This window comes from Balearica regulorum, chromosome 3 (genome assembly GCF_011004875.1).
Source record: "Balearica regulorum gibbericeps isolate bBalReg1 chromosome 3, bBalReg1.pri, whole genome shotgun sequence".
Taxonomy (NCBI): Eukaryota; Metazoa; Chordata; class Aves; order Gruiformes; family Gruidae; genus Balearica; species Balearica regulorum.
Window position 1 is genome coordinate 2,164,393 of NC_046186.1, and position 15,350 is coordinate 2,179,742.

At 48.2% G+C, this 15,350-nt stretch overlaps 1 protein-coding gene across 1 annotated transcript; it reads left to right on the plus strand.

Annotated features, from left to right (window-relative positions):
* Positions 1 to 3,519: 3,519 nt before the first annotated feature.
* Positions 3,520 to 14,617, plus strand: LOC104630998 (serine/threonine-protein kinase PDIK1L). The gene is made up of 5 exons (XM_075750326.1): positions 3,520 to 3,564; positions 5,495 to 6,122; positions 7,155 to 7,371; positions 9,344 to 9,596; positions 12,461 to 14,617. The coding sequence occupies exons 2-4, from the start codon at positions 5,577 to 5,579 to the stop codon at positions 9,577 to 9,579; spliced, it is 999 nt and encodes a 332-aa protein (XP_075606441.1). The 5' UTR covers positions 3,520 to 3,564; positions 5,495 to 5,576; the 3' UTR covers positions 9,580 to 9,596; positions 12,461 to 14,617.
* The last annotated feature ends 733 nt before the right edge of the window (positions 14,618 to 15,350 follow it).

Here is a 15,350-nt window from a genome sequence, read left to right on the forward strand (position 1 = left end):
ACGTGGGTTCGGGGGTCCCAACAGCACCTTGGGACCAGCCGAAAAATTGCCGGCCGAAGCTCTCTGCCCCCCAAAGCATCCGGGAGCAACGATGCCGTTACCCCCCCCCCCCCGATCGTTATATTTATGTTCAACCCCTGGGGCCAGCACTTGAAAGATGGGAAGGATGATGTTTAAACCATCTACTGGCTTCTCGCTTTGGGGCCACGGCACCCTCCGTCTCCTCCTTCCCGCGAAAAAAATCTTCCCCGGGGAAAAAAATCTGCTCGGCTCAGCCCCGTCTGATGGATGGCGGCGGGGACGGGCTGGCGAGAAACCAGATTGAAACCGGTGACTCATTTCCCACCGGCGGCTATTTCGGGGGAGAAAAGCGGCCGTCCCCCCCTCTCCAACATCCATCAGGTGGTCGGAAAGTCCCCGCAGCCACCTCCGACACCCGTTGCGCCGCCGTGGGGCGGACAAATGAGTTTTTACCCTAATTGGATCTTTTTCTCTCTTTTCTTGCATCCCCACCCCGTGCTATCCTCTGCCGGCCGTGGGATGAGGATGCAGCTTCGTCCCCGCTGGTACCCAGACCCCCCCGCGTCCCCCCCGCCGGCTGTCGATGGGTGACATTTGGCTGCGATCGAGCAGCTTTCCCTGGGAGGGGAGATAATTAGCAATCGGCTTCCCCAGGAGATTGCCGTCGCTTATAGACACTATAGATATCTATAGGCGCTGCGATGGAGCCCGTAACCAACCCAGAAATACCAGCCAGCACAGATGCGCCTGGCGGTTTTGGGGCAGGATTCGGGTTTTGAGGTGCCGATGTTTCCATCCGAGAGCGGAAGACGGCTCTGAGCCCAAAGCACCGGCACGCATTCATCCTTGCACAGCCCCAAACCCTTGCGCTGCCTCCGTCCCGGCTCACGCCAGGAAAAAAGAGCACAAAGTTTAATGAAACAGGTTCAGCAATCAATAAAAAAAAAAAAAAAAGTAACGATAAGGAATTTCTTTGCTCAGCAGCAACTAAATCTCTTCTCCCACCTGGCAGCCCAGCCCAACCGACCAGCCTCGCACCCTTCGCTCACCCCATCGTTCCCAGTATGGGTACCCAGCATCTTCCCGGCAAGGAGCCTGGGCTGGTACCCGCGAAACCACGATGCACCAAAAAAAATAACCCCCAAACCCCAGCATTTAGCGCTTTGCGAAAGAAAAACTGCTACATCACTGTCGCCTTTAGCACATAAAACCTCTGAGTCACCGGAGGAATGTGCAGCGCTTTTTAATAGAGTCCAAACTGTCCCAGCGGGCCCGATGTTTAACAGTCAGGGCTTTGATTTATTTTATCTGTATTTATTTAAATTGCTTCATTAAAATATTCCCCCCCCCTCCCCAACACCCCGACACGTGGGACGATGCGATTGCAGGAGAGAGGGGGATGCTGCGCGGTTGAGGATGGACGGACTGACCCCACCGCTGGTCCTCTTGATGCTGAATTATTTTTTTAACCCGAATGTAAAAATAATGATTCTCCCTGATAGTGGGAGTGGGTTTCTGGTGATGCTGGGCGGGAAGGATGGGCTGGTCCCCCCACGACGGACGGGGATAGAGGCAGCTCAGGGCAGACGTGCTCAAGCTCTTGGAAAAGCCGCAACAGGCAGAAAAGTTAACCAAAAAATGACTTTTTTGCCAGGATAAAATACAGAAATGCAGCGAGCAGATGGGTGGCTGGAAGGGGAGAGGAGGAGGGATGAGCTGTGGGCTCCTTGCTGCGGGACATCGCAGCGGCTGAAGGATGCTGCCGCGATAATAAGGGAATAAAAATCCAGCGGAGACAATGGAAACTCTCCCTGCCAGCCGGTCACGGCATCCCATCGGGCTCAGCTCCACGCGGAGCCGGGATTTGGGGCTGCTGTGCCCCCCCGGGGGGGGGGGGGGCGATACCACGTCCCTGCGTTTGGCTCCTTGTTTTTAAGACAGAAGGAAATATTTCAGACGGGTGCCGTGGGTTGATTTCATACCGCGAGCGCTGGCCGTTATTAAAACCAATATTGAGGGGGTGCGATGGCCACGCAGAGCCCGGCTGGGGGGCGAGGGGGGGGGGGAACCTGCCCAGCCTCGCTGATAAACACGGCGGGGGGGGACACCGGGATGCTTCGCAGAGCTGGCACCCAGCTGCGACCCCCCCGGGTCCCCATCGCTGCCCCCGCCCCGGGATGACGGGTGGGATCACTGTGGGGGTTTTTTTTGGGGGTTGCAATTCCTAATGCAAGTACAGCCGGGAGGGGGGGACACGTTCCAAGTGGGGCTTTTTTCGCCGGAGGCCCACTACAGCCCTTATTGCTGGGATGGAGCCGGTCCCAGCTGCCTCTTCCCGGTCCTTCTTCCCGGCCCCATCAGCGCTAAGGGCTCATTTAGGACACAGAGAGCTCCCGCACCTCCTAAAATCGTGTTTGAGTTTGGCAAGGTGGCCAGGCGGAGTTTAACAGGAGCAGGAACAAGACGTGGAACGGTCTGAAATCTCCCTGCTGAGACATTTGCACCCGCTCCCAGCCCCGTAACCAAATCCAGGCGCTCTCTACGCATTACAATCTTAGCAAATGGCTCCGTTTTCTGGTGAAATCGGATCATTGAAAACTGTTTTGGTTTATGACTTTCTGCAGGTGTGGTGGGGAAACCCCCGTGCCCACCCGGTTTTCTCTCCCAGCCGCAACAGGGAGGGAAATAAGAAACCAAGGCACGTTCCCACCGCCGGAAAAATGCCGTAAACCGACAGAGATGAGGTAGAAATCAGCCTGCCCACGGTGAAAGCCCGACCTCCTCCTCGGGGGCACGGTCCGAACCCGGAGCTGGGGCTGAGAACCAGGGGGTGACGCACAGGGCGGGGGGAACCCCCAAGTGATGCTCTGGGATGCGGGCACATCCCTCTGCCGCTCTTTTTGAGGCGTTCGACGCCACCGTGTCTTTGGGGCCTGCACCAGGACCCTGATTCGGTGGAGTGGTACCCGGGTGGGCTGGGTACCCTCTGGGTATCTGCCAAAAATTTCCAAAAAAATTTATTTATTTATTTTTTTTAATCATCGGGGCCAAATCAGAGGTAGGAGGCGAGGGCGGGGAAGCGGTTGCGTTGCCCTGCGTTGCACAATTGCCTCGCCAACCGCCGCCGGGACAAGGGGCCGGGTGGGCAGGGAACAGCCTTTGCTGTCGCGCCCAGCGCCCACGCCACGCCGGTCCACAGCTCCAGCACACGCGGCCGTTTGAGGAGGTTTGTCCCTAGCGGGCAACTGTCGTCCGCCGCAGAGGCTGCTGGGAATTGTAGTTTCCCCCCCCCCGCTCCACCACAACCACGCAGGCGCAGAACTTCCGCGCCCGGGCTGCTTGAACCGGGGAAAGCGAAGAATTCGTCGATTGGTCAGGTGACAGCCTCACCTTCCCCTTCGCTGACTTGTGATTGGTTCGACCGCGCCTCCTTCCTTCTGGTTGGTCGGTTGCGGCCAGTGGGAGGGGCGCACGGCGGTGGCGGGAATTGCGGCGGCAGGGGCTGGGCGTGAGCGGTCGCCGGTGGTGAGGGGCCGGGCTGAGGTAACGGCCGGGCGACGGGCTGAGGCGGGTGGAAGCGGGAATGAGCAGGGCCCGAGGGGCTGGCGGGGAAGGGGGTGGTGGGGCAGGATACCTAAGACTCGTAGGTGCTGGGACGAGCTGGGCCTGAGGTGATGGTGGAGGTGGGGACGGGGCCTGGAAGGAGTTTTAGGCAAGAAGTGGGGAAGAGCTGGGCCTGAGGAGGTGGTGGAAGAGGGCAGGGGCTGGGGCTGGGGGCTGAGGTGGCCGAGGGGTCTTTGTTGAAATGCTGGGGCCTGAGGGGATGGCGGGGGTGGGGAGGGGGACAGGGGGTGGGGAAAGGGGGAAGGGGTCTTAGGCGAGAAGCGGGGAAGAGTTGGGCCTGAGGGGCTGGTGGAAGAGGGCGGAGGCGGGGAAGGGGCTGGGGAAGGAGCCTGAGGCGGGGAAGGGGCTGGGGAAGGAGCCTGAGGCGGGGAAGGGGCTGGGGAAGGAGCCTGAGGCGGGGAAGGGGCTGGGGAAGGAGCCTGAGGCGGGGAAGGGGCTGGGGAAGGAGCCTGAGGCGGGGAAGGGGCTGGGGAAGGAGCCTGAGGCGGGGAAGGGGTCTTAGGCGAGAAGTGGGGAAGAGTTGGGCCTGAGGGGCTGGTGGAAGAGGGCTGAGGCGGGGAAGGGGCTGGGGGTGTGCAGAAAGGGGCTGAGGGGACATGCTGGGAAGAGCAGGGCCTGAGGGGCTGGTGGAGGTGGGAGAGGGGGCAGGGGCGGGGCTGGACCCCTGTGGTTTTGCCGTAGGACTGGGGGGGCAGTTTGAGGGGAGGTCGGGGCTTGGACTGTGGGGGGGGGCTGAGGGCTGGCGAGTGGGGAGTAGGGTGGGAGAGGGTTGGGAGGGCTGGGTGAAAAGATGAAAGGTTTGGGAAAGGAGCAGAGCTGGGGGACGGGAGCTGGAGGAGGGGGGATTGAGAAGGAAGCTGGGGTGGGCTGGGAAGAGGGGGGTAGGTTGGGGGAGCTGGACTGAGGGTTTGGGATGGGAGGAGAATTTGGGGGGGGAGTGGGGGCTTTGAAGGCAGCAGCAGGTGGGGTAGGGAGTAGCAGGGAGGTTTGAAGGGGGAAGGGTTCGGGGGACTGGGGAAGGACCATGCGGGGTATGGAAGCAGAGAATTATTAACATGTTATTAGGGAGCAAAACTTGGGATGGTGTTGAAGAGCACTGGCGTGGGGAGAAGTGAAATGAGAGGCTGAAAAGGGAGCAGGGTTATTGGGGAATAGGGCTGGGGATTTGAATGAGGGATCACGAGAATTGCGCTGGGAACCTGTACTAGACAATGAAGTGAAGAGTGACCTGGGGTGGGGGGGCCTCGGAGTGGGACACGGAGCTTGAGGTGGAAGGCTTGTGAAGGGGTTGGGAGAGGGTGAGCTGGAGAAAAGGGGGTGAGTATCAGGACATGGACTGGTAGAAAATTGGTAATGGAAGTGCAGGGGCATGATGTAGTCGCTGATGGATAAGTAAATTAATGAGGGGGGAAAGTGAGGGTGAAAGATCTAGTGCCAGACTGGCACTTCTGGCTAACTTAATTTCTTTAAAAGTCAATTCTGGTAAAAGTAAGCTCAGCTTTTACCCAGGAGGTCTTGTCTTCTTTTTCCTGCCCTGCTTAGGAAACGTGTCTATAATACCTCTTTTTCTTTCTCACTAAACTTTGTCTGCTGTGGACAAATCAATGTCACTTCCCAGGTGGTTGTATCCCACTGTGCTGTCAGGATTGTACTTGATAATGTCTCAAAGTTACCATGGATATAGGCTTTCTCTTAAAACTCCGTTTTAGCTGTCGGTCCTCGTGCAGCTGCATCATGTACCGATGCTTATACTGCTAAAATTGATACCGGTTGGAAGTATTTGCAGTTGATCGTTGGTAAGCTGCTTTGTTTGGGAGAGTTTTAAGCTTTTTATCCCCTTGTCTTCCAGGGTTTTACTACAGGTCACGACTGATTTGCCATGAGTTCAAATATTTTCCTCTGATTTGCCATTCGCTGGGCCGAAGTGAGGGATGGCTACGGAAGCCAAGTATAGCATCATTCGAGAAGTGGGCCGAGGGAGTTATGGGGTGGTTTATGAGGCCATCGTTAATCAAACTAGAAGCAAAGTAGCTGTTAAAAGGATGCATTGTAACGTGCCTGAAAACGTAGAACTGGCTCTGCAAGAGTTCTGGGCCCTGCAGAGCATCCAGAGGCAACATGAAAATGTGATCCAGTTGGAGGAGTGTATCCTGCAGAATGGCCAAGTCTTTCAGCCAATTAGTCATCGGTACAGGAAATCAGATAGCCATTTGCTGCTAATTGAGACCTGCCTGAAAGGGCGGAGGTGCATGGATCCCAAATCCGCCTGCTTTCTGTGGTTTGTGATGGAGTTTTGTGACGGTGGAAACATGAACGAATACCTGCTGTCTCGCAGCCCGGATGCTCAGCTGAATAACAGCTTCATGCGGCAGCTCAGCAGCGCCGTGGCTTTCCTGCACAGAAACCAGATAGTGCACAGAGACCTGAAATCCGACAATATTTTGATTTCTCATAGACGTGGAAATCCCATAGTAAAGGTAAGGGAATAAAACTTTGCTGTAACAAGTGCGTGATCTGCGCGCTTACGAATCATGTGCTTTGGAATAGTCTTTTGGTTAAGTCTTGTGATACTTGTCATAAGTGTACCGAGAACATCTGATATCAGTTGTGGGGTTGGGTTTTCTTTTTTTAGGAGTTTTGGAAGGAAGTAGAGGTCACAATGATGTGTTTCTGTATCGTCCTTCATCCACTGCTTATCCTGTTGAGAGGAGCAGTTCAGGGCTGTCAAACTTCTGCGCGCTAGATAATCAGAGAGATCACGATCAGTCAAAGATGAAGCAATATTTTCTGTGCCCTTAAACTTTGAGAACATACTGCCCTGTTACAACAGCTAGCGCTTCCGATATTGCTGCCTCAAGCACATGCTGAAGTTCAAGGAATGATGGGGAATTTCTTTGTGCTTCGTGTGGGTTGATGCCCTGATTGAGATGAAGACTGGCTACCTGCCTTTTTTGTAGCACCAGACTTGAAAGTCTGTGTGGCTGCTTTTCAGAGAGCTGGGAAAGCTGGAAGCCAGCTCGCTCCTGAACTTTCAATCCTGAGAGTTCCTGTAGTTAGACGTAAAATAACAGGTCAGTGCCTGGCAGATAATTCATGTCTTGACCGTTCAGATCAATAATGGTATTTGTACTTCAACCTATAGAGCCATCAAGGGATGTTTAAATCAATGTCATCTTAATCACTATGGATAATAACAGTAATGCAAGAGATTCAGTGCATGGGAGATCCAATTTTTAGGAAGGAAATGGCAAGATGGCCTTCGTCAGATCCCGATGGAGGTAATCAACAAAGTAGCAGCGAGGTCTCCACTGACTAGCAAAAAGGAAAGACAAGCTGCCTTAGGCGTTGTGGGCTTTTGGAGAATGCGTATTCCAAATTATAGTCTTGATTGTCAGTGCCATGCTGTGGTGGATTGCAGAGTGGAATTCACTGAGCTGCTGTTTGTAAACACGCTGGTAAACTTGATGTTTGCGAATAAGTTATTTTGCTTTTCTTCTTATGCGTTGCAGGTGGCGGATTTTGGCCTCAGCAAGGTATGTCAGGGGAAAGGGAATGTGAACCAGCATCGCTTCTCTTCTGCGTGCGGGTCAAACTTCTACATGGCTCCAGAAGTATGGGAAGGTCACTACACTGCGAAGGCTGATGTATTTGCCCTTGGGATCATTTTCTGGGCTATGGTCGAGAGGATCACCTTCCGAGATGGGGATACTGAGAAGGAATTGCTCGGTGAGGATCAGATCAGTGCTGTCCTGTTGTCAGTGGACGTTCTGGATCTTTAGGGGTCTTCTGAGAGGTGTTTCTCCCAGGCATAGTTACAAATGCTGTGGCATGTATGCTTTGGATGTGGCTTTTTCCAGAAATCTGCAAGCACTTTGCAACACAAAGAAATCCAAAGCTGGTTTTTTTTGGGTGGTTTGAGTTTTTGTTTTTAAGAGAACTGCAAAGAAATCTCTTCATCATGCATTGCTCCTAATTTGGTTGCTTCTCATGCAGGGTTTCCAGGTCTTGAAGAGATATCACTAAGGCAGAGGGAATGCTTTTTATATTTACAAATCGCTTTGTTTGGAAGATCATTGCTTCTGCCAGAAATGCTCTCTGGGATTTAAAGGTCAAGGGAAAGATCACTTCTGGCTTTTCTGCTGTCAGGCCTCCTTTACCCTAAGGAACACTCTTAAAAAATGAATTTGGCCCTTATTGTCACTAAAGAATTGTAAGAGAAAAAACTTGTAGCTGCTGGTGAGGCATCTGTCTTACAGCGATGCTCTTGATAGACAATTTACTATCTGTATACTTCCATTTGCTCAGAAATACTTTTAATGCTCTTAAAAGCAAAACCTTTCTGGAATTGGGCTTACGGGTTTGCTTGTGTCCTTGACTTGGCATAACCAAGGGACGGGATCGCTCAGAGCACCGAAAGGATGTTCCAAGGAGCCAAATAATAAACTGGAAAAGGATGTTTAGATATACTTCACTGCCATCTGGCTTGAGTTTCCTTGCAGTTGAGAGATGCAAGATCTCACAGGGATGAATCCTCTGATGGCCTGCGCTCGCTCGCTCTCTCCCCGCCTCCTTCTTCCTCCAAATCCCCCACATACACGCACGCTTGAAATACTTTATACTAAATGATTTCAGAAAAGTATATTGCAGTGGAAAATCCATCTCCAGAGGAGAGAATGCCAGTTATGCACATTAGCATAATAATTGAAGACATCTACCCAGGCTCTGAGATCATAGCATACCTGTCTATCTTTTAAATGTTTAAATTCTTAAAAGGAATTTTTACGGAGGAACTTTGAGAAGCTATTGCGCTACCCCTTTAATTTTTTTTTCATCTTCAAGTAGGCTCAGTTCTAATTCTATTATTTATTTCTTTTTAAAATGCCAAACATTGATAAATGTTTTAGTTCCTGCCTACAGAAACAAGCAAATGGCTGCAGCTGAGACCAAAGCATGAACAGATTTCATTAAAATAGCTACCCGCCAACTTGAGATAAGGAGTTTGCAAGGCCAACCTTTTCTATACACAGACAGGTCACTGCCTTTGAAACATTTATTCTTTGCTTGGTGCAGGGGCAGAACAGCTTGACTGAGCAAAGCTGTTTTTACTGTCTGGTTTGGAAGCCGGTTAATCATTTTCAACAACCGGTGAAATTATTTAGATTACCAGGAGCAAATTTACATTTCCCTTCCTTAATCTTGCTGAGGAGAAGTTGGCTAATGGTAAAAGGCATATGCTGTCATTTTAATTGAAAATTGTTTGACTAACTGAGCAAATAACTTTTGTGTTTAACTCTTTCGAGTCGCCTCAGCCAAGCAGTCTCCCTCCCTCTTCTAGAGCTTCTGAGCCTGCTAATAGGGTGAAACGGAGTAAAATGGAGGAAATTCACTTCAGCAGCCCATTTTCTCTGCAGATGGTCCATATAACTGCTTGGTGAACAAGCCGTGTTTAACTTGCTCCCTCTGTTCCATGCATGGTTACGCGCACAGCCTTGCGCAACATCTTGATTACTATTTGAAAGTGAAAGCCTCTTCTGATAACAACCTCTCCTAATATTTGACTTGGCGGTCGCCTTTCAATAAGTGATCTTTCCGGTAATCTTTCAGATGTTTTGTTTCCCAGATTGCTTCTCCACACTACAGCATTTTGTGTAGACTGTCCTCTACCTGTATAACCTGACTCCTTCTAACCTGTGTTCAGGAACGTACATCTGCCAAGGCAAGGACCTCATTCCCCTCGGAGAAGCGTTGCTGGAGAATCCCAACATGAAATTGCAAATTCCCCTGAAGAACAAGAAGTCCATGCCGGATGATCTCTGCAAGCTCCTGCGTGATATGCTGGCTTTTAACCCAAAGGAAAGATTGGATGCCTTCCAACTGGAAGTCCGAATCAGGCAAATCTCCTATGGTAAAAAGCGTCAACGCTCTGTCTCGTAGAGACGAAGAACATTCAGGTTAGTGTCTTTGCCAGGTTACTCCCTATTTAGGCTGAGCTTACAGGGGATTTTCTGTTCTATTGACCTCCAGGCCAAAGCCCTCTAAATCAAAAGTGACCTGTAGCAGTTCTGAAAATTCAGCGATAGAAAGATGCAGTCAAACTAGATGAAGAAAAGGCTTCGATAAACATTTGGGAAAAGGAATTTGGTTGAAGTATGTCTAACAAAGAAACTTTTGCCTCCTTAATAGTGTTTGTTCAGGGAATGGCCTGTACCATCTGTATGTGGGCCAGCCTGGCCTCTATCCTAAACCTCATCTATTGCCACAAATGAGGGCAGATTTCTGCCCTTGCTCCAGCGTTTACCCGTGGTTGTTTGTTGCTTTTACAGCATATTTGCTAACTAAATACAAGCTGAAGTGGGCAAAGTTACTGTATATGTGTAGATGGTATTCAGGTATGATTGTAACTGTCAGATTAAAGACAGATTTTTTTTTTTTTTTAAAAATTAAAGTGCTGTTAATGCTCAGAGTGTATCAGAGCTGGGTGTACCAGGTGATAGAGGAGCTTCCTGTCCTGACCTGTTTAACATGTAAAGGCCTTGAATAATGGCTGGCCTGGAGGTCTGCTGGTCTTGTTGTGTCCTACAGTGAAATTGTTGTTTTTATGTGCCTGCTTTGGGGGGTGGGGAAATCCGGTCCTTATTCTTGTGAGTCCTTGACAGCGTCTTTAGTATCTGCCTTGATGGAGGTTTGAATGTCCAACATAAAATTCAAGATGGTCTGTCAGATTCCGTGTCTTTCAGCAGAGCGATGAAAATACAAAAGGGAGTTTCCAGGATTTTCAAGTCCTGTCTTCTGCTGTCATGGGCTTCGTATCCTAGAATTTATTCGATAAATGCATTGTGGAAATAAAAGGGTTTGTGTCTGATACTGAGACTGAGCATCTGGCTGTCCTTATAGCTAAGGACATTGTCCTTTGCAACACAAATGCATTTCTGATGAGTTTAATACTCTTGATCTTGTGACAGACTTGTCCTTTAGCTTAAAATGTTCTTCTCCTTCTCCAGTGTTTGCCAATTCTGAACTATTTTATAGAGAGCAATTGTAACCTTAGCAGCATTTCTTCCTGCCCAAGGTTGGTTGGTTGGTTTCTCCGTGTCCTCTATATACAAATAAGTTCTGCGCTTACCCTAGGCGAGTCTTTTCAGGTCCTTATAAAGCACTGGCATTTACCATCTAGTCTGGAAATATCCTCCTGATGTATTCCAGGATAGCATCTCTCTCCTTTCATATCTATATCACTTAATTCTCTCATAATTACTTTGTATCCTAAAGCCCTTTTTGACTTAGTAGCTTCAAATCAATAACATTCTGGGTTACAGCAGTTACTTTTGTTCACAGATGCATGACCTTATTTTTTCTATTACTGTGTTTCATCCCCCCGTCAGTTAAAAGCAGCGGTGAATTACCCTGAATATTTCCTCATCCTTTTTTATAACCGTAATACCTCCAGCTTTGTGTCTCGCTACACTTCTAATTGTGCCAAGGCTCTTAGTGAAAACATTAATTAAACAAGTCCGTTGCCAGTGCCAATCTTGATAAAACTCTACTCAAGCCTCTTCATTTCCAAATTATCCGTTTCAGTTTTCCCTTGGGACAGGTTAACTGCTTTACATCTTCCTTTTTACTAATCCCAGTCTTTTCCTGTCTATCTAATGCTTTCTTGTGTGGTACTACATCAAATGCTTTACTGAAATCTCAGTGGACAAGACCAACGCTTCTTTTTATCTAGAAAAATCAGTTTTATCGCTGAAAATTACTTGATTAGTCTGGTAGGATCTGCAGTTCTGGGGACTCCCACCTGAAACAGGAGGCCTGGCGTACTGTAATAGCAACCGTACCACTAGTTGGCAGGCCAGCCCTGAAGTGGTTAGCCTGCTATAAAGGAATTTGCAAGGATAAAGAGGGAGAAGAAGGCTCTAACAGCACAGTGTCAGGCTTACTACTGTTGACTTTCCTTTTCCATTATGAAACCATAACGGTAAACAGGTTTGCAGGCAAGGTTCAGAAGAAAAATGTCAGCACAGCCAGGATCTATCCCTGAAAACCCCCTCTGTCTCAATACTCTTCATTTATTTTATTTTCCTGTTCAGTAGGAAGCTAGCTGAATACTATACTTGCTTTTGGCATGTAATTGGAGTTGATGCAGCAATGACTTGTGGCACAGCGCTCCGTGCCACGGGGCGCTAGTCTCGCGTTGTTGAAAATACTGTCAGCTGCTGCGTTAAGCGGGGAGTGAAATGAAAACCCAACTCGCCTTTCAAAAACGGGCTTGTCCTAAACACCAATCCATGGATGCGTCAGTCCAGAAAACAGACCGATTTCAAATCTGACTTCCCTAATCTAAAATTGGGTAGCACAGAAGCTGAAAAGTGTTTCTCGCAATGCTAAATCTAGGTGCTTCAGAAGAAATTCTCCAGTAGCAAGTTCAAGTCAAACAGGAGATAGATACCTTTTTTTTTTCCTTTCCATACCGCTTTGTTATCACAGGGCAATGAACCCTACAGTGTAGGGCAGCCAAACACTAAATCTCCTCAGAGCAGTGTGAAAACTATCTAAATGAGTTTTCTTTCGTGAATTTAAAGACAAGGATATGGGTATAACTTAAGAGGACTTCCTGAATCACAGGTTGAATGTTGTTCAGAACCAGGATTTTTACTGAGGAAAGCCTATTTATGTACCTGCCCTGTGCTCTTCCCTAAGTGTATGTCTGTGAGTGATGTCCCGGAGGCGGAACAGTGGGCCGGGGGACATGTGGTATGGGCCAGTCCTCTCGCCGAGAAGTATTTTATTTTGCAACTTTGACGCATTTCTTTTGCAGGTATCGCGTCCCGCTGTGGTCTGGGAGCCTCGGAGGTGGTGAACAACTCCGCCTTCCTTTGGAAAGAGTGGGTCAATCAGAAGACCATTGCTGCCTTCCAGTTTTCCCGAATGGTTATATTTAAATTGACAATAACTTTATTTATTTGTACAGTAATTTTAAGAGGAGAACTACAAAAAAAATCTATTTTTATGCAAACCTTTGGTGTTTTTATATTTGCGTTCTTTTATGCAGCGAGTAGCGTAGGTGCAAACTTGACTGAGGTGACCTTGACTGCTTGGCCATACTCAGCACAGTCGTAGAGGAGTTTTTGAACTTGCTCTTCTTAAAGCAACCCTTGTGCGTCCTTTTGTTGTCGTCCCACGACCGTCCTTCTGAAGGACGGCAAAGAAACATGTAGAAACCATCTGGAGACAGACTTCTCTGCCCTGTTGCATGGTGACTGCCTTTCCAGCCCTGGCTTCTCACTGATAACTCCATGTCGCTTGTCCTTGGCACAGAAGTTGTCTTTAGAAGGTTGAATTGGAGTTTTTTTGGTGTAATTCTTCACTCCACGTTGCTTGGCCACGTAACTGAGTGATGTCTGCTGAATGAGCTGGCAAAGCGTTCAGTGTCTATTCTGAAAAGTTTGAGCAGAAACAAAAATGTATTTTCTTCACAGTAGCTTTTGAATATTCTTGCTTAGATTAACTAAAATGCTTTCTTAAAATAAATACAAAGAATGTTAAAGATGCCAACTCTTGATTAGAACGTATGCGTCACTAACACTTAAAGTAGTTTAAGGAATCATGCTTCCTGCTGTGTTAGCTGCTTGTGCCAGCTGTTCTTACAAGGGAAATGAAAAGGACTGAACTGGAATCTTGGCAGGTAAATGGGGAGTCTAATTTGCACCCTGTTTGAAACATATTTTAATGTATCTGTGAACTACTGCTGATCGTCGCTTTTCTTAAGGAGCTGGGAGCTCCTGGAAAAGGTTCCTCCTATGCTCTTCTGTTGTGCAGAGGTGAAATAGTGTCCTTCAGGGAAGGCTTCCTTTTGTAGGAGAGGAATAAACTGCCAAATGAAAGATAACATGGGGAGCCCCTCTGCGCCGCCGTGCCACGCGGGACAGAAATACATGTATTTGTTAGAAATAGATTATACATTTCTTCCCCCTGTCCTACTCTACTGAGATTGTGGCTGCTGTATAGAAGACTGTTATTATAAGCAGCGTGTCGTAAGCTAAATTAATGGAGAGGATCTTTCTTCTGCCATGACTTTATCCAGAGGCTCCACTGGTTTTCCATGGGGAAGCGTCCATTTTCTCATCTCTTCCTCCAGGCTGTAAAATGTTTGTCCTGCACAAACAAAGATTAATTGACCTCTGTCCCCGTAACAGATAACAAAGGGACTACCCGATAGGAGTGGTCCCTGGAAAGAGCTGTTGTGGGAACATACAAAAAATAAGTTAATTCAACTTGTTAAATTAAACTTGACTCTTGAATTTAGAGAATCCCTAGTCCAATGGTGCTAGTGCGTGCAGCGATGATCGGGTTGTTTTGAAGCTCATTCAGCTCTTGACATCTCTGCACAAATCCGTATGGTGACTGGAAACAAGCTGACATGGGGCTCTGGATCTTTTGTTATTACAAGTTCTGGAAAGCGCTTCTGTCTTCTGGTAGGAGACAGGTCTGGCTTTCATTGCAGCTCTCTACCTGTAGTGCAGCCCAGTTTTACCTAATCCTAGTTGTTGCCTTGATTTCTAGCTAACCTTGGAGTTCTGGGGAATCGAGTTTTCCTTTCCGCAGCTTTCGCTTATAAATATTCTTGTGCTTTGCAGAGCTGCTATTCTGAAGTAAGAATTCTTCCTCCTTCTCTTTCTAACCCTATTGTCTGCTTTCTGCCATCTCTCCTCCTGGTAGTCTTTCAGGGCTGTTTTTAGTTGAGACCAGGTGCATTTTTCTGGAATACAGATAGGTTTGTCCACCCTCGCAACACGTGAGAAAATTGCAGGGCACAAGAAGGGCTGTTTACTCATTATTTTTTTTTTTCTCCTTGTTTTGCCATGCTAGGCGAGTATCCTCACAGCTGCTAGATATTTTTAGCTAGTCTGTACATATGCTTTAATCCCTTGAAACTCTGTATTTTATAAATTAATAAAGTGCTGTGGTTTTTTTACTAATGGCTTAAAAAGTGTGGTAATACCAAGCATCTCTTTAGAATCACATGCGACACTTCTTTTTATGTTTTTAGGTACCACAATTTAGTAAGTCTTACTCTAATACCTAGTGAATTGGTAAATGAACATATGCAATGACAGCCTCTAATTTAAGTGACGACTACTTAGGGAAAGGGGCGGAGGGAGCCGCTGCGTGTAGCTCTCTGAAAACAAGCTCAATATTCAAAAGCGATCTAAAGGGTAAATGTAATGTCTGTAGCAGGGAAAGGAACAGAAAAAAATGGAAGAGTGCGTGAATCCATGGTATTCTGTTTCAAAAGCTGTGTGGAGCTCATTAATAACAATATAGCTGAGAGGGAAAAAAAAAATACAGCTAAGTTTGTCAAAGACCTACAATTTGGGAACAGGGGATGGGAAGTTTGTTAAATTGTCTATGTTATGGAGAAAATGAGCTCCTCTTTATTGCTTTATTCCTCTCGTGCTCTGGGAACTAAGGGGGTGCCCAGGGGATGCCCAGGTTTCACACAGCACGTCCCTGAATTGCTAAACTCCCTGGTGATAGCAGAAGTGGCAGAGGGCTTAAATCACACCTACTGGTGGAAGGTAAATCTATGAGCGGCTATTTAGAGCAACCTTTGGTTCAGGGAGTTAGTTAGTTCCTCAAGGGTTGTTCAGCTGCCGATGGAGCTGATCTCTCTGTTGGTACCCTGTTCGTATGCAGGTTTTTTTCCA

Excerpts from the sequence above, each read along its gene's own strand:
- LOC104630998 (XM_075750326.1), top strand. The coding sequence starts at position 5,577 with ATGGCTACGGAAGCCAAGTATAGCATCATTCGAGAAGTGGGCCGAGGG. Across the intron at positions 6,123-7,154 it reads GTGGAAATCCCATAGTAAAG|GTGGCGGATTTTGGCCTCAG; the intron begins GTAAGGGAATAA and ends TATGCGTTGCAG. Across the intron at positions 7,372-9,343 it reads TACTGAGAAGGAATTGCTCG|GAACGTACATCTGCCAAGGC; the intron begins GTGAGGATCAGA and ends ACCTGTGTTCAG.